The sequence below is a fragment of the Acanthopagrus latus genome, chromosome 16 (genome assembly GCF_904848185.1).
Source record: "Acanthopagrus latus isolate v.2019 chromosome 16, fAcaLat1.1, whole genome shotgun sequence".
Classification (NCBI taxonomy): domain Eukaryota; kingdom Metazoa; phylum Chordata; class Actinopteri; order Spariformes; family Sparidae; genus Acanthopagrus; species Acanthopagrus latus.
In genome coordinates this window covers 3,206,569-3,224,885 of record NC_051054.1, presented here as the reverse complement: position 1 = coordinate 3,224,885, position 18,317 = coordinate 3,206,569, and the positions used below count along the sequence as shown (strand labels likewise).

The window sequence follows — 18,317 nt, the reverse complement described above, 5'->3', positions numbered from 1 at the left end:
AAGGGGAAGCTTCTCAATCAAGGTTTGGGAATTCATCGACACGGGCATCCTCAGACATCTTGGAATAATTACTATGTTGGGGAGGAGGAGGAGGAGGAGGAGGGGGGTGCACATATCAAGAGGAGAGGAGGGGAGGGGAGCAGCAGAGCGCCATGTCTGCCACTCCGTTGTGTTCTGTTTGCTGGTTTTTAAATTAAATTCACTGCAAAAAGAAAAAGGAGAAAGTACTCGGCACAGAACAATTTGTTCTGCGCCTGAAACGCCGTGCAGCCTTAGCAGACCATACGAGAGCAATATTAAATAGGAAGTGAAACGTGTAGCTCGCCCTGTGCACAGTGCTGCTTCCTGTTGCTGTAACCTGTAGAGGAGGCTTTAATCTGCAGGCGAATGGGTGTGTGCATGCTTAGAGGGTGGCGGCAAACTAAAGGCCTAATTACACAACAGCAGCAAGCCGCAGCAGCTGTCACGACCGAAGACGTGAGAGGACCACCAACGCCGCTCGTTTTATTCTCTAAACATGTGCATTTATGTGCGTCTGTGTGCAGCTACATCAGCCTCGTCCTCACGTGTGTGCACGTTTCAGCTCGACTTAGCAAACGATTCCTCCACTTTTAAATCTACAAACGGCAGCCGAAAAATATCTGTTTTATTTCAGAGTTAAAAGCATGTATTGGACTTTGAATGCAATTAGGATGCGACCCCTCTGTGAAGTCAAATTAAAGTGGATCAGGCGTACACTAAAGGAGCGGCTAACACCGGTTTCCACTTTCCCTCTTTCTCTTTTAAACACTTGAAATTCAAACATGGGATCTGCTGCTAAAAACAAAACGAGGAACAAAAGCTTTGCATCTAAATTTGTGAATAAAACGACCTCCCCATTAATTGTGCACGACAGAAATAACCGTACTGGTGTAACTTGATTTATGATTACTGGTTCTTCTTCTAGGATGCAGCTAACTGGTGTTTAGGCACCCATTTATCTGACTGTTGTAAAAAGCAGGCAACACAGTTTCCCATTCATACTCACAATACAGATGCTTTTTATACTCGCTCTGTAAAGCGGCACAGACATGTGGAAGTAGAAGGTTTTTGCAGAAGTAACACGTTAAACACCACGTTGGAACTACGCGGGCTATTTTTGTGCGTGCTTCTAACAGAGATGCTTAAATAGCATGGAAATTCCTCATTAGGGTGTAATTCTGAAAAGATTCTTAGTACAAACCCACCATGTTTCATGTTGAGCCTACTGTGAAGACCAAAACACAACGGAGATGTCATCAAGCAATCCAACCGTGGTGTTAGTTGGACTTCACAGCAGTGTGAACTGATGTTTGGTGGAGTGTTTGACGGCACGACAGTTTGTGATTGATTTAATCGAGATGTTGAGAGGGAGCTTGTTTTAATACCTCACGATCTCTCTCCTGCTCTGCCTGCAGATGTTTAGTTTAAGGTGTGAGATAACTTGATAATAACTTGATCCTGGTCTTAATGTCTCTTTAGAACGAGCTGCGAAATGAGCTCAAATAAAACAAGCAAAGAAATAATTGGCTGTGCTCGAGTACTGCTAATTTGAAGTGGTAAAAACAACACGAAAAACTATGTTGGGGACAGTCGCTGCACACGCTCATTTTTTTAAAAATAAGACGATACAGGAATTCTTTAATTATACAAAAAATTACTTGTGACAAGTGGTTGAAGATCCTGAGCCTTACTCATATCAACATTAGCTCAGGTTTAACCTCAAGTTTTGCTCTAGTGGGGTCTTGACTTGACTCTAAAATACAATATGATGGAGATCCATCCTTTATCATTATCGCTTGATCGGTGCATGATCATATTTTAATCGTGCTGTGGACAAATGTCAAAAGCAGTTGAATTTCATATAACCCGAGGTAATGTCTTCAAATGTCTTGTTTAGTCCGACAATATTCATAAAAAAATATCTGTAAAATCTTCATATTTAAGAAACTGGAACCAGCGAATTAACATTTTTGCTCGGAAAATGATTATTCAAATATCATAGCAGCTGCTGATTCATTTTCTGTCGATCATCTGGTTGATTAACCGGCTCATCTCTGCAGCTCTGATGCAGATCGCGATCTTGATTGCCATGCCATCATTCGACAATGATTCTGCCATGTTTGCTTTAGCGGTGAGATCACCGAGTGCGAAGGAACATCGAACAGTGCGCAGGAAAATGGAGTAAAAGCTAAAAGTAAAAGCTTCTTGGCGTGCACACCTTGTACCCATCGTGCCATCAGTGTGGATAATCATGACCAGAGGAACAAGGTGCATCTGCAGCAGCTAAACACCTTGTTGAGGTGAGGAAAAATCTTTATAATCCATCTTTATAATAAAGTGTAAGTGGGTGTGTTGGGGTCCGGTGTCAATCGTGACTCCTGATTACATCAGTTACTGTCAGCGTGCTGACCGGAGGCCAGGCTACAGTTTGGTGGAGGGGAAATTAAACATTTTCAAGGCAAATGCAGACAAGCAAAGTATGAATAAACAGCAGCGGACCTCTGTCTACTACAGGGATGGAAAGAGAACGCAGCATCGGAGCACTGTGACACAGTGAGTCACCAAAACTGCACCAAAATACCAAACAGCTGCATTAATGTGAGCAACTGCATCCGAGGGAAATGCTGCAGTCCACAGTCCACTCAACCTTTCACTGTGTCTTTATGTTTGCAGTCCTGATTGTGTTACCTCAAGGACATTATCTGGTCTTCTGATACATGAAGGTCTTACTTCTTCATTTTTTTTCAAAATCATCACTGCACAAAAAGAGCCAAAATACAGAAATATTATGGTCAGATAAGTCAGAGACTCTCTGGAGAATACAGAAATGTCTGATTTTGATATGAGGTCAAATAAAGTCAGATGTATCTATTTTATTATTGACAATATATTGGAGATGTATATAAAGCCACACTGCTTTCATTCAATTAACAACAGCAGCATTTACAAACTCTGATACAGTAGGTAGCCACTTGTACCTTGAATATTGTGGTGAAGAAGAAGAAGAAGAAGAAGAAGAAGAAGAAGAAGAAGAAGAAGAAGAAGAAGAAGAAGAAGAAGAAGAAGAAGAACGGCCATGAGAAGGTGTTAGCTGAAAAAAAATCCCAAATAGTGCTTCTCTAACCATTACAGTATTGGATCATTTCCAACCGTAATAAAAAATAAAATAAACATGTAAATGGATGAACTCCTCTTATCCTTATTTATACCACGGTTAGCATCAGCTGCAGTCAATGTGCTAATTGAAGCTGATTGATGTCAGAGTGAGAAAACTAAGTGACACGTTTCAACAACAAGGACGAAACTCACAACTGACGTCACGCAGGACGTCTGCACACTGACAGCAACGTATCGTCAACACTACAGCTGTGTGTGTGTGTGTGTGTGTGTGTGTTTGTGTGTGTGTTTTATTCATTCCAATACTCAGATAAAAGAGTGTGTGTATATGTAAACATGTGCGTAGGAAAGGGACAATGAAAACAAAAACAAAAAACCCAAAGAAGAAGAAGAAGAAGAAGAAGAAGAAGAAGAAGAAGAAGAAGAAGAAGAAGAAGAAGAAGAAGATGGAGTAAGACACTGATGAAGACAAACAAGGGAAAGTGTGTGTGTGTGTGTGTGTGTGTGTGTGTGTGTGTGTGTGTGTGTGTGTGTGTGTGTGTGGTCGTCTTCACTCTGTGTTCCTTGAACTGTGCATGATGAGTGTCTGTGTTGACACATCAACATAATTGTTTCGTGTGTGTAAACCAACAAATTATGTAGATAGAATGAATTGTGTATGTAATTACGTGCTGGTGTGTACGGACAATATCTGTGACATCGTCCGTGTGTGTGTGTGTGTGTGTGTGTGTGTGTGTGTGTGTGTGTGTGTGTGTGTGTGTGTGTAGGTCGTCAAAAAACAAACAAAAAAAAGCTTGTGCGAGTGCAGCTATCTCAGCGTGTCTCGTCTCGGTGTGTATTTTGTTTTTTTGTTTTTTTGCATGTTGGTACTGTATAATAATTTGTATGTGCGTGTCGATGTGTGTTTCTCCTCTGCCCAGATGGCTGTTCTCAGAGGCTGGAGCTTCTGAGATCTGTTGCCAGCGGTGAATACTGATCAGAGATCACTGTCACATCTACAGGACACACACACACACACACACACACACGCGCATGCACACAGGCACACGTCATCCATCTTCACACACACCTCCACTTCCACATGGTCGAACTACTAATTCACACAGCCACTATGTGTCCTCCATGCTGATGGTTTCGGGCTCTGCAGGTCACGGCTGCAACACTGATTACCAGCGTTCTCTGTCACACCTGAAGATTGACACCCTGCAGCACGACGCTGGGAGACGGTCTCTTTTTGTTTTTTTGGTATTTGGCATTGTGATGAAGATGTTTAATCAGAAGAAGAGGATTCGGCGTGAGCTGAATCTTCGTCCTTAAAAACACGAATTCAAACATTTAAATCGAGAAGCCAGCAGACAAAATTTGCAACCAGTTTGATGCTTAATCTACAATATTTCAATTCAAAGGGTTTTTTGTCTTTAATACGTCTTTAATTTCTCGGGCTTGGAGGCTAGTAGGGCGCTAATCCTGATACCAGTAATGGAAATGTCTCTGATATGACACCAAACACTGGATCGAGTCTCTGCACTGGTTCTAGTACCGCCTTATTTGTTTATTAGAAAAGGGAACCCTGCATCTTCCCAGCAGCATCTGGTGCCACTAACAACAACAGATTTTTACTGCACCAGTCGTCAATATCCATAAGTGGCGAGGGACTTGTGTAACTTGTGTAACGGATCCATTACATAACATCCACACAGGGACGGCAGTATACAACAGTTGGAAAATAAGTCGTGTCTATGTGTCGTGTTGATGACTGGTACCGGATCAGAACCTGTACTGTCATCTGAGAAGAATCATAGGATGAATCAATTATGGCAATTATGGCTAAATACTTTCAATTCTGGCTGCACGATATGGTTTGAAAATGATCACGATATTAATAATCGTGTTCTCTGTGATGAAACTTGAGGTTTGACAACAAACGTTTCCGACAACATCTCCAATGAATTCTACAGTGTTTAAACAACAATTTATCTCCATAACAATATCAAACTATGAATCCACTGAAAGTCAATAAACTAGCCAATAACAAGCCCACTGATATATATTGGTTGGCGTATATAATCGGCTATTAATGTGGATGTATTGTATCAGTATATGTGGTCAAATATGCACCGATTTGAGAATATTTTAGTAGAAAATGATGAATAAGATAATATATAGTTCTCAAGTTGAGTTTATGTGTGTGCACTGATGTTGTTTTGGACAATAGCAATTCAAATGTTCTGCCTCCATTACATTTGTGTCTTAGTTGTTGACTACCAAATGAAAGGGATCAACCCAAAAATGTGTGTGTATATGTATATATAGTGTGTGTCTGGATATCAGCTGATGTATGAACAAGCATCATAATCTGTTTTCCACGACATGAGGGGGAAAAAGCACTGAAGGAAACGGTTCATCCTCAGCGACACCGCCTCACGCTGCACTTTTAAAAGCTGCAGTAATTTGTTGTTGTTGCATTTTTGGAGGCAAGCGAACAAACAACAACAACAAAAATATCAGAAAGGTAAATACAATCTGCACCTCCGGATGAGATCAGGAGCTCACTGCAGTATTATCACATTGTGTAATGACACGGTGAAGCTCCGTGGTAAATCACAGCTCCATAAAGTGAATCCTGTATCTCCTGACCTCCTCCCACAGCTCCAGCTGCTCCTTCACCTGTCAGCAGGTTGCCACTGATAATGACACGATTTGGAAGATCTGCGCGCAACGCGCTGCAGTGAGGTCTGCTAATGCTCGTAGACAACAACACCAATAAAAACCTTTTTTTCTGTGATCTGTAGAGGCAGCTGGAGGCGAACATTGTGATGGACAACGTGTTCCTGCTACGTATGCTGAAAGCTGCTGCGCAGAGAAGCTCGCTCGGCTTTGTCTGAGAATCCAGAGGGCAGCAAAGTGAGTTTGGAAAGCAAGAAATCTAATCCGCTGGCAAAGTAATTGTTGAGTCACTGGTGGTGATCAATAACTCCATCACATTCCTGCAGATGTATTTTTTCAGCAATTTTGTTCTGCTGGGCAGTGAAATGTTTCTATGCTCATTTAAAGCCAAGGTTTGATTACATCATACAGAATATTAAAGACAATTAGAATGAAAACGGAGGAGATCCTCGATTAAGACGCTTCAGGATCCTTTTCAGACCTCAACCTTTCCTCTGATTGGTGACAAACCTTTTTGAAAAAAACCCTTTTCTGTTTTGCAGAACCAAATTTTTTTAAATTTTTTTTTCCTTCTGCTGCACGGATCAAACCTGCCCTCTTCTCCGCCTGCAATCAACACTAAGCAAATGAATGCAAATGACTCTTCAGAGGACGAGACACAGCAGTGTCCATCACGCCCCGAAACACACTGAGATGTAGTTAGTGTGCACAGTGCATGACGCTCACGCACACACACACACACTCTTACACATCTCGTGAGGGAGAGAGAGCACGACTGAACTCTGACACACACACACACACACAAAAATGCACAATATATTCCCACACATGATCCCATACACGAAGGGTTTTGTAGAAGCTGCTCGTGCACACACACACACACACTCAGATAATATTCCCGCACTCACATTATCCCACATAACGTTCTCCTCACACACACACACACACACACACACAGTCACACTAACACACACACACACGCTGAGACGCAGTATCCCACTATGCCTTGACAGACAAAATGAAAGTGAGGAGGCAGCCGCATCACACCTCCAAATGGGCTCCGGTCTCTCTGAGGACTTTCAGCGAAGGGGGGAACTCGCTGCTCTCCTGTGGCTGTCACCAACACTAATCTGTCCGTCTTCCTCTATCTCACACACACACACACACACGCACACAGACAGCGATACGTGGATGAACACATCTCTCTCTCTCTCTCGATTTTCCTCATGCACACACACACACACTAATTCAGTAAACACAGATGCATGTGCACGTTCACACACGCCTCTCACGCTGTGTTGATCCTTCTCCGCACTTGCACGAGCGCCGTCAGTGCAACACATGAGAAAGTGCATTATGAGCCCAGGCTCCCCTCTGCATTCCAGCTGCCCCCCCCCCACTCGCTCGACAGGTATACTGCCGTTTTCACTCCGGGAGGAGGTTTTGCAATGTGTGGGGGGTTTTTTTTGTTTTTTTTTTCCTCTCTATCTCTCTCAAGGTTCAGTTTCCTGAACTGAAGAAAATACAACGGGGAAAAACGTCTGGTGTCGCATACCAGCCATAAACAAAAAGAAGGGGGGGGGAAAAAAAGAAAAAAGGAAAAAACGGCAAACGCGTTCTCATACACTAACATCTGCATTTCTGTAAGCACAAACAGGCGTCTACAACCACACCTCCCCCGGACCAAAAAAAAAAAAAAAACAGGATTTCTGTCACAAACATTTGCTTAAGTACACAGAAAGAACAAACACATGAAACACCAAGTATGTACAGTCGAACGCATGCACGCCCGAACATCTGTCGTCCCTCAGAGTGGAAGTGGAGGTGAGCTGCACATGTTTTTCACAGGGGGTTCTCAGGTTTCACTAGGTAGGGAACCCCAAGGTTCTCCCAGTGAACGCTGTGTCGTGCACAGCTGAGGAGCAGCTCTCAGAGCTCTGATCCACTTACCCGAAGGCACAAAATGAAGAACTTTGTTGGTCTCCATGGCTGAGCAAGTGGTGGCGAATGCACACTTCCTCTCTCCAACCGCCTCCCCCCCAAGTCAACCCATCATGGTTGTGTTATCCTGTGCTGATGAGTGTGAGATCACCTCTGCTCTCTTGCTCTGCTCTGTTTCTGACTGCCTCTCAGACACATGCAGTGACTCAGCCCCACTCTGCCTGCCTGCTCGCTGCCTTGCCGCTGGGTCCTAGTGCCTTCCTCCCTTCCCCAACACTCCGCTTCACGAGCCCAGCTCACCAGTCGGCAGCCTATGGGAGGGCGGCATGCAGCGAGGCAAACCGCACGTCAAGACACACCTCCCCAACACGTTTCTCTCGACACGGCAAAATGCAACATGGCATCTCGTTGCCAGCCACGTCAACTCACCTGGTCGCCATTGCTGTGCGCCGCAGCTCCGACTGACCAAACTAGTTTCACGAGCTTATCTGTGTCCACGATCTCACCACATGTGTCTACACTTGCACACCAACACTGGCTTGTGTCAATCCAAGGATGGTGCAGTGGGAAAGTACAAGTCTAACATGTTGTAGTCATGTAATCTTTCACCACAACATGGATTTATTTATTGCAATTCTCAAATAAACTTTTTTTTTGTCAGGCTTGAGGAGATTTAAATCTCTCTTTATATTTCATTATGTCTCTCACATTTAAATATACTGAGTCTGGCCTGTTGTTCAAGGTCCTGGTCTGATTCCAGCCTCTCAAATGTGAGGATCTGCTTCTTTTCTCAGTTTTATTTTGTCTTTTGGCTTCGAACAATTGTGATTTTTCATTATTGTAAGACATATTACATATCAAGATACTAACTTTTTGCAGTATAAATACACAAATACCAGGACAGTTTGATCGATCTCTGCAGTGCCTTCCTCTTATATTCATCTTTAAATGAAACATTTTACGCCCCATTATTGTGTCAATCTTTTCCTGTGGCATAAAACATGAGTACTAGTATTTTTTTAAAGGTACAGTTTCACTCGAATTTCATGTGTAGCTAGAAATGTGAAATTAATTAAATCTAATATTGGTTAAATTTGAATCAAACGGCAGAACATTTTTCTAGTGAAGTATGTTTCCACTTTTCCTTTGTTTAGGTTCAATTCTCTATTTCTCTCTTGCCACATACACGATCCACGATCCGGATGGAGACGGTCCAACAATCCTGTGAAAACAGCAAGTTTTGTTTGTGACAAAACTTACTGGAAATGTCCGCAGGTCTCTTTTAAAACACCTGGTTTCTTAGAAATATCCAGCGGCGTGACTCGAACTCTGTTATTCGCCTCGTAATCACTCCAATCAACATCCCCTCCACCTCCTGAAGTGAAAGGTAGCCAATAATAAGAATAAGTCTTGGAAATGTCAACCTTGGACGTATTTGTAGTTTGCAGAACTGTCAGCTGCTTACGTTACATCCTGGAGACCGTGATGCATTAATCTACTCTCAAAACATCTTGTGCACAACTGATACACGAGGTGAAGATACTGAGGAGGAACATCTGGCCGGATCATCAACCGCTGTTGACGCTCTCTTTCCTGACTTCATCTTTATTTTCATCAACTGATTAAAATCCTAAGAAGCGACTGAAAATCACTGCAGCGCTGACACAAACCGACTGAAAACTCTGCCATGATGTGGGAAGAAAATCACGTCAAACATCTGTCGATACAGCCAGAACAAGGAAGAAATGCGGGACAGAATAATAAAAGACTAACCCACTGTTACAGCCACAGCTAATTCTAGTTGTCGTACATGTTGTTAACTGGGACCAGAGTGTGTAAATTATGGCAAACAGCACCGACAGGTCCATCATGCCTACCTAAAGTGACAGGGACTGGGATCAGATTTGTGCCGACACCTCCGCATTTAGTTGCCAAAATCTCCAGTCGTGCATGATGACAGGTAAACCTCGACTCGGTCCAAAAAAACAAGCCGACGCCGAGAGCATGTGATTCTGGTTTCACTGTGAACTCACGCGAAGCCAAAAACACACAAATCAAATCAATTAATTACAGTTTGAACTGAGGAACACAAACTGAAACTGAATCGTTGATATGACATCAACACTGCACAGAGCAGCAGGACATGTCAGGCAGCCTTTTTCATTTCTTGATTAATACTTCTGGGTGCGAAATATTCGTCAGAATACTTTTCAAACAAATTATAGATTTCAAAGTGATATTTAAACAAGCTGTGGGGTGACACAGACAGACAGACTGAATCTACAAATAGAAATGAATTTAAAGACGAGCTTTGACTTTGACAGTTTCCCCGCCCCAAAAAAACCCCAATTACTTATATAAGAATAATAAGGTCAAAATAGATAAACAAACGTAGACGGTTTGATTACCGTCAGTCATCCAGCCACAGTTTACCACGAAACAAGCAATGTAAGTTTAGAAAAGATTGCTCTGGCATGACAGGTCACAACACTGGATACAGTAAAGGACACAAACAATATAACAGCCCAGAAAAACTACACAAAGCAAAAAAAACGATACAAACAACGTGCACGCTGTGGTTTCCGCTGTAGCAGTGTCCATAGCAACCACCATAGCAACGGCATCATACGTCACAGTCCCGGCGATAACGTTCGTAAGAACTAACGAACTGAAGACCACATACATTCACTGAGCCAGGATTAGGAAAGTAATGTGCATATTTCTTGATAAAAATGAAAGGAAATCAAAGGAACGGCAGCCTTTATAAAGTTGATGGTCATGTGACGCAGACGCAGGCAATACAAAAATAATTTAGACATCTCTAAATTGTGAAACCACTACATGTTAAACATTTTCATGTTCAACTGGGTTGGGATACAATAAACTGGACTCCCTGGCACTAAAATAAAGTCAGTTTCTCTTGTCGATCTTCAGGCTTGTAAAACGGGAACACAGTCTGGAAATTTCCTGTTGAAATTGTTCATTTCTCACACTAAAAACTAATCACATTAAATGATAAATACCACTAATATTCCTCCCACAAGCGACTGAAGATAATACTTGAGGTTAAGCAGCAGTTCACGAGGCTGCTGCTGCGTTTTCTATAAATCCACACACATTATTACATAACAATATACAATATCTGCTGTTAGGAGATTAAAACCTCTCTCTTTTTTTTTTTTTTCCTATGACGCAAACGCTGCTGTAGGCTTTTTTTTTTGTTAATATGATAATGGGTGAGGTTTTGTTTTAAGTACACAGAATTTAATATCACATTATAATGCTGCTGAGCTGCAAACTACTTGGCTGAGTAACAACAAGCGGCGAGTGAGTAAGACAAGACGGATTTGTTGCTTCAACATAACATACATTTTGTTGGATTTTTAAATAATAACACGGTTTAGGATAATTGCTTCAACTTGAATTCAAATGTTCCGATTGTTTACACTGTTAAATGTCTTGAACCACAGTGTTTTCCCTTCACAGAGTCAGATTTGAGCAGCTCTTTGTTTTTAAATGGAATAATGAGTAGTTTGGTTGAACGCAGGAATCTGCCAGACACAGAGGCTACTGGATCAAAAAGTTAATTTCCCACCCCTGATGTAGATGCTCTGTGAAAGGTCAGTCATTTGCATAAGCCAGCATATATAACATCACTGTGTGTGGTATGGCCGGTGGGTCTGCTTTGCATAAGAACTGTTACGCTCTGCGAGGGCAAATGCGTCACTCAGTGAGCCGGGGCGCATCCTCGCCAGGAGGATAATTCAAGTGTTCTCACCCACCACGAACCTGCAACCCAGGTGACATGACAGGGCACTCCAGTTAAACACCGAGCGGCATGTCTGCACTCGCAAACCACGTCTTGGTAAATGTCAATAAGAGTGACCTGGAGAAAAAAAAAAAAAACATGGCCGTACAGGCGGTCTGTCACCTATAGGTGCTTGGAGTGATGTGCTGAAGCCTTGAGGTGACTCCTGTTTTCATCTACTGGAGCCAGAAAAGTCAAATCTTATTAACATGGCAAGTGAGGTTGATAGAGTGGAAATGGGGGAAGGAAACAATCTGCAAAACGTGAACATAAGCTGTACACAGAAAAGGAAATACATGAATCTTCTGCTTGTGTTTGTCTCTCAGTTCACGCTTTCAGCCTGGAACCTGTTGGAGGACCAGCTCAGTGCCGAGAGGCAGCGTGACTGACAGAGATCAAGTGTCATGTCAGACCTGAACTACTGCTTCTGTAACAGGTTTGGCTATCGGTTTGAGCAGTGTTTGGGTTTCCTGCCTTCTACCAATGCTGGACAGTAAAGTCTACAAAGCATATGTTTCTTTTTCTTAGTAAAAACAACGCAGACGACATTAAACTTCCACTCGAAATGTTCACTTCACGTGAGAACTCGATGGCACTACTGAGAAGAAGCAATGCAGCGATGATGAACTGTCTTCATTCTTAATAAAACACTCTTGATTTGTGTTTACAGAGTTTAAAAAGTAAATAAAGCCAACGCAACGGTGCCGTAAACTGCAGTTCATTGAATGACGACTTGAGGCTGCATCCAAAAACAGTTAATCCCGTAAGACCCCATTTTAAACCTGAACTTTAAGCAGAATAAACATCTTTTACTCGCTCTACTAATCTATAGTGTCTAAAGTTTTATATGACTCACTCATTTTTAATCATATTAAGGCTTGAAATTATGCTACGCTAAGAGCAAGGCCACTTGCTTGCAATTAGCAACCAGGCTTCGTTCAATTTTTTGGATTGGCTGAGGATCAAGCGGAGTCAGGCGCTGCGAAAATGGCGACGGCTGGAGCCGAGACACTGAGCTTCACAGTGGCTCGTCAGAAACCTGCAGGAGACAACGAGACTACGTCCACGTTGTGTCTAGTCCAAAAACGTGTCTTGTAGATCACCTACGATCTCCAGACTGCAGATTCTAGCTCAAGTAAATTCTATAAAACGAACCTCTTCGCAACATATCGGCCAATTCATTCATACGTAAAATAAATACATATTCTTAAGAAGAAGTGCCTAAATTTGGTTATCAGACCTACATTAACATTCCTTTGGCCACTTGGGGGGCAGTGACAACAATCTGTAAAACACGACATGAACATTTCATCACCTTTCCAGTGGACTATTTGTCGAACTTGTGGGCAAACAGCTCCTTTATGTACACATCCTGCATATATATAGCATCATTAACAAGCATGTGGAGAATGTAAGTCCAATATTAACTCTGCTCTCGTCGGTAACCGTCGTCGTCTGTTTGCCGTTCGATCCCGAGCAGAACGTGAACGGCGAGTAAACAACGAGCTCACACTCAGCGTAAAGCTCCGTGAGCTGCAGGGAGCCGCAGATTCAGGTAATAGTTGTTTGTAGGTTTTTACTGCAGTGGGAGATCCCCGTCTCACTGTTTTCACTCGTTTGATCCATTGTTATGATAAAAACACATCAAAGTGGCTTTAATTTACTGTATCTGAGACATGTACCAGACAAGTTTTTGGACGTACATTTCCAAAATCACGGAGCTGAAATTCAACTTTGAGGAAGTTTTTCTTGAATTGTGAATATCTGTTTTATTCAATGTTACTCGAGTGCATCTCAGATGGAAGTGTTGTACATGTTAGGCCTCTATGTTCATTCAAAATCAAGTCATTTATCAGATTTTATACAGAAAACATTTAAGCAGTGTTTAAACTACACACTTACATGAGGGAAATGGGTGAAAGTTTCCTCGGTCAACAAATAAATGGGATATGTGATTAATTAACCTTGGCCACATATAACAGCCATGATAACGTACACGGGTGGAGCTTTATAAACATTAATGTGCATGTATTTCTTGTTAATCTCACAATAATATTATCCCAGCTTGACTAATGAAGAGACTTGACATACTGGACAGAGGGGTTCTGGCGCTCTGCTTGTCAAAATACAATGAAAAAAACAGGGGGAATGAAGTTACATAAACAAAATATTTAACACATTTTTTTCTACTCTAATTATAGCTGCCAGGAACCAGACGTCTGTTCAAAACAAAACACCTACTATGCCTGAACAAGGAGAGTTTTCATGACCTCATCTACACCGCCCGGACCTCAAGAACAACCCCCTCTCGACGGCGTTGCATGCTTGATTGCAACAGTCGGACATGAGAGGCTTCACGTAACCTGCCACGGCCATGTGTCACCGCTCAACTGTCCCTGACACCCAACCCTCACTGTCTACTTACGCTTAAGTCGTCGTGGAAAAAAAAACAAAAAACCCTGAAGATTAGAATCTCTGTCCCGAATGTCATTTGACTACGATAATGCTGTTTTTTTTTTTTTTTAAGATCTGGTGCTTTGTGTTTGTTGATGTTTGTTGTTATTCGATGCTTTTAGTGTGAAGGGGAAAGTACAGTAAAGTGCTCTTAATGCTGCTCCCCGCCATGTAGAACAACACAGCGTCGCCGGGCAGGATGCATTTGTGCAGCTACAACATGCAGTGTCTCATAATGCTTCTTCTTCGAGTGCACGGAAGAGAAAAGCAGAACAAAAATAAGGTTTGTTGACCCAAACTGATATTGCATTAATAGTTTTTCTTTATTTGGTTCCAGCTTCTAAAATGTGTTTCTTGATGTCAGATAAAATATCTTTTGTTGTTTGCTACAAAAACAAGCAATATGAAGATATCCTGGGGGGCATTTTTCACTATTTTTGCACTAAATTAATAAAGAAATGATAAAACTGATCAATAATGACAGTAACTGTCAGTTGCAGTTGTTTATTAGCTCGACAGAAACACACAAGGCACCTTTACGGTCGTAATGAAAAAGAAGACGAGAGCTGCTATTTTATTTTTCCACCCAACAGTGTTTTCTACCTTCAGTATGCTACAGTGTAAAGGTTAACTGAATAGTTGATTCACAGAATCAGATGCTTTTAAAATGGCTTACACACATTTTTCTCCACACACGCACAAGCATCGTTTTCAAGGACATGCTTCTCCGTGCGTAATCCTTTCATTTTAAAAAGATGATTCTTCCCCTCCATCATGATAATAATGAGTCATGACGACCGGGTCAATATCATGTGTGTTAAATAATTAAATATATCCTATAATGAAAGTGCCTTTTCTCAATGCCAGCTACAACTACTGACAATTATTGTTTACACGTTTAATAAGCAGTTTGGTTGATAAAATGTCGAGAATAAAGATGCTCCTCACAGTTTCCCTGTGACGTCCTGAAATCACGTCTCTCGTCCAGCCGACGGTCAGAGAACAAAAAGAACCGGGCGCCTGGCGGAGCATGTGACCCGTGTGAGGAGGTTGAGTCCTCAGCGGCGTCCTGGGTTGATTCCAGCCCGTGGGCCTTTTTCTGCAGCTTCACCTCTCTCTCACCCGCGTTTTGTCTGACTCTAACAGCCGTTCTGTCTAAATAGAAGCCAAAACGAAATAATCCTTAAAAAAAAAAAAAAAAAAAAGAAAAGAAAGAAAGCTAGACTCTTCATTTACCATCATAAATGAGAAAGGAAAGCAGCAACTCCTGAAGCTGGAACCAGCAATGTTTGACATTTCTGCTTGAAACAATTCTAAAAAATGTAATTCACTCCCTCCTTGCAGCTTCAGTATATTGGTAAATACAAATCCATGCAGCTATCGGTAAACAGCAGATGCAATTTACAGGGTCCTCGAATGCATCGGTGCCATGTTGTGGTTCGGACTAAAACTGTGTGCGTCTGTACAATAAAATGTAAATTCCCAGTAAGCTCACTACAGTCCTGAGCTAGCAGCAGCCTGCAGGAGCTTCGGAGGAAGAGGACGACAAACATGTGTTTATCTTTGTTTGACGAGTTCATAATGCCAACGCTGTCACATCGTGCACACGCAGACGTACGGTAAACATTTATTATATTTGAGTTAACAGTTATTTCATTGCAGAAATATGTTACTAGTGTTTATTTGTCGTCTCAGTGAGTGAGCTGTGCTGTATGTGGACACACACACACACACATTGACCTGTATGTGTGTGTGTTATTACTGCCTGACAACCACTGCTGTCAGCTTCCCCCCCTCCCTGAAGAGAAATCCCATCATGCTCCAGCTGAGGGCTCGAGGACACTTTCTCCTTCCTCATTCTCTGCAGCTAATTGGCATCAAGAAGTAGTTCCACCACATAACTTGAGCGAGAGGTTTCCGTGTGCAGTCAAAAAAAAGAAAAAAGAGATGAAATTTCAGAGCTGAGAGTGCAGACAGGCGTCTGGAATGACCCCGCGGCTTCTCTGCGGCTCGTCATCAACAGGGACGATGAGACTGGAGGTGGGAATGGCCTCCAGGAAGCTCACAGCTTGGTACGTGTGTGTGTTAGTGAGTGATGAATCACCACTTGTGAACCGCCTTAACCACTAACAAGTAATAAGGTGCAGAGGGAGAGTTTAGCAGTTAGGACCCCCGCCTCTGGAACCACACGTTCCCCCCGGCCGGCCTGCGATTGAGTCCTGCGAGAAGCGTCTACGCTGCGTATGTGTCTCTTTCTCAGCCGCCCCGCTGTTTCGATAAAAAGCTGCCAAAAAAATAAAGTAAGGGTTTATATGTGATGGGGTGTAACGTTCATGAGGCCCACGGGGGCGGCTGCACATCAAAAATGTTCGACCTTCATTGAAGATGGTTTCAGAGTTATTGTGCTTAAAGTCAGCAATCAACTGTTATTACAAAAGATGGACGTTACACCTTTTCTAAACAGCAGAGCCGGAGCTGTACGCCAACAGTCTCCTGGTTTCACAGTGAATCCCACAGTGCAAATAAAGCTGCACGTCAACACAGCGGGTGTTTTTACAGAGACATCTAATATGAGCCCGACAAGGACGAAGAGGAGAGAGAGAGATCCACGCTGCGAACACTTTCATGTTCATATCAATTCTGTGTTTTCTCCCAACTAATTGAAACAGTCGCACATTAAAAAAAGAGGCAGTGTGTGTAAACTTCCTCCCACAGTTTGCAAAGTGATGAGGACGCAAACACACGAGATTTAATAATGAAGTGCTGATCAAACTCCGGTGTTGGCAAATCCAAACCGAACCAAAGAGAGAGACAAAAACAATTTTCATGTGATGTATTTAAGTCTGACGTTACGTTCTGTCGCTCTCTGACCGATCGCAACATGCAACCTTTGTAAACCTTTACCTTGAGTAAAATTACAGATTTCTCTGTTTAAAGATTGTTGAAGACTTTTGAACACAACTCAATAAAATAAATATCAAATGTCATCTTGTATAAATGCTACATATCTTGATTTTTCTACTGTCTTGTTTGATCTATAAAACATCAGATAGCAGTAAAACTAATCACAATAATAGAAAAAACATCAGGAGATCCATTTGATTCCATCAAAATAGCTATTCATTTTCTTTCTATCTACTGTAGTACTACTACAGCTTAACTGATTAATTCAGATGTTGTTTTTTGGTTATTTTGTTGCTTTAACTTCAGTGAGTTGTGTTCTCAAATCATCTGCAGTTAAATTTAGTAATATGTCTCCATTTCAGGTCACTGTAACCGCCCTGATGCTCTGACGGCTACAGGTTGGTGTGACTGCTCCACTCAGCGAGGGATAAGAGGCAGCAGCAGGCCGGCAGCTGCGACACTTGTTCTGTTTACAGTTGAGGCGACGTCAGACGTCGATGCTGGTCAGCTTCGGCTGCTAACGGCTTGGTGCATAATGCAGCAACGGCAGTGAGATAAACACTGAAGGTTGCTCTGTTTTGATTTTGGATGAAATTTATTTGACACGTCCTCAACGTAAGATGTCAGAGGAGTTGTATATTGGAGAGTTAAACATAAATATATATAAAATACGCAGGGCTGTAAGTGCACGGTTCTTTTTTGCTGCTACCTCTTTGAGTAGCCAGGTTGCATATCGGCCTGCTGAAATTATGTGATTTAACTGTTTTGCAGTCTAGTATTGTGCGGCGGCTGTGCTGCTGCAGCGTATGTGCCGTCCTTTTGTCCTTGTGCCAGATGTCAGGATGGGGTGTACGACTCATTTGGATGCCAACATGCCTCTGCACCAGCGTTGAGACTTTTTTTCTCTTGTGCTTGGCGATTTTTAAAAGCCCGTTCTGAGAAGCGGTGGGGCTCCTGAGGTGGCTGCAGCAGTGTAGTGTTAATGGTAACACAGCATAGCAAGTAATGATGCACAAACAGCGACAGCTATTCCCTCACTGAGTCATCAATCAGTGAGGGAATCCTGCTCCTTCCTTTTGACTGGGAACAACCTTCATTAGCAGCCGACTGTGTGTGTGTGTGCATGTGTGTGTGTGTGTGTGCATGTCTGTGTGTGTGTACTGTACGTGTGTGCATGGGCTTTAACTACACACCCTGGTGTCTGCATGTGTAGGCGTCTATCTTGTCTTCCCGTCTATGTGTAGGCGTCTGTTTTGTCTTTCTGTTTGTGTCTGTGTCTATAAGCTCGTGTGCCTGTCAGTCAGTTTTTGTGTACGTCTGTATTCGTGTGTGTGTGTGTGTGTGTGTGTGTGTGTGTGTGTGTGTGTGTGTGTGTGTGTGTCTTCTTCCTTCAGCGTCGTCTTTG

General features: G+C 42.5%; 1 protein-coding gene across 3 annotated transcripts in view; it reads right to left on the bottom strand.

The window, feature by feature from the left end:
• slc4a11 (solute carrier family 4 member 11) overlaps positions 1 to 18,317 on the bottom strand; it is a 101,041-nt gene that overhangs the window by 72,186 nt on the left and 10,538 nt on the right. The window contains exon 2 of one of the 3 annotated variants that reach the window (XM_037071265.1): positions 7,756 to 8,057. The exons of 1 other annotated variant lie outside the window; for it this stretch is intronic. In XM_037071265.1, coding sequence (XP_036927160.1) covers positions 7,756 to 7,792 — 37 coding nt within the window. In that variant the 5' untranslated portion in view covers positions 7,793 to 8,057. Of the gene's footprint in view, positions 1 to 7,755; positions 8,058 to 18,317 lie in introns of those variants that run through there. One more of the 3 variants, XM_037071267.1, reaches the window with a different exon arrangement.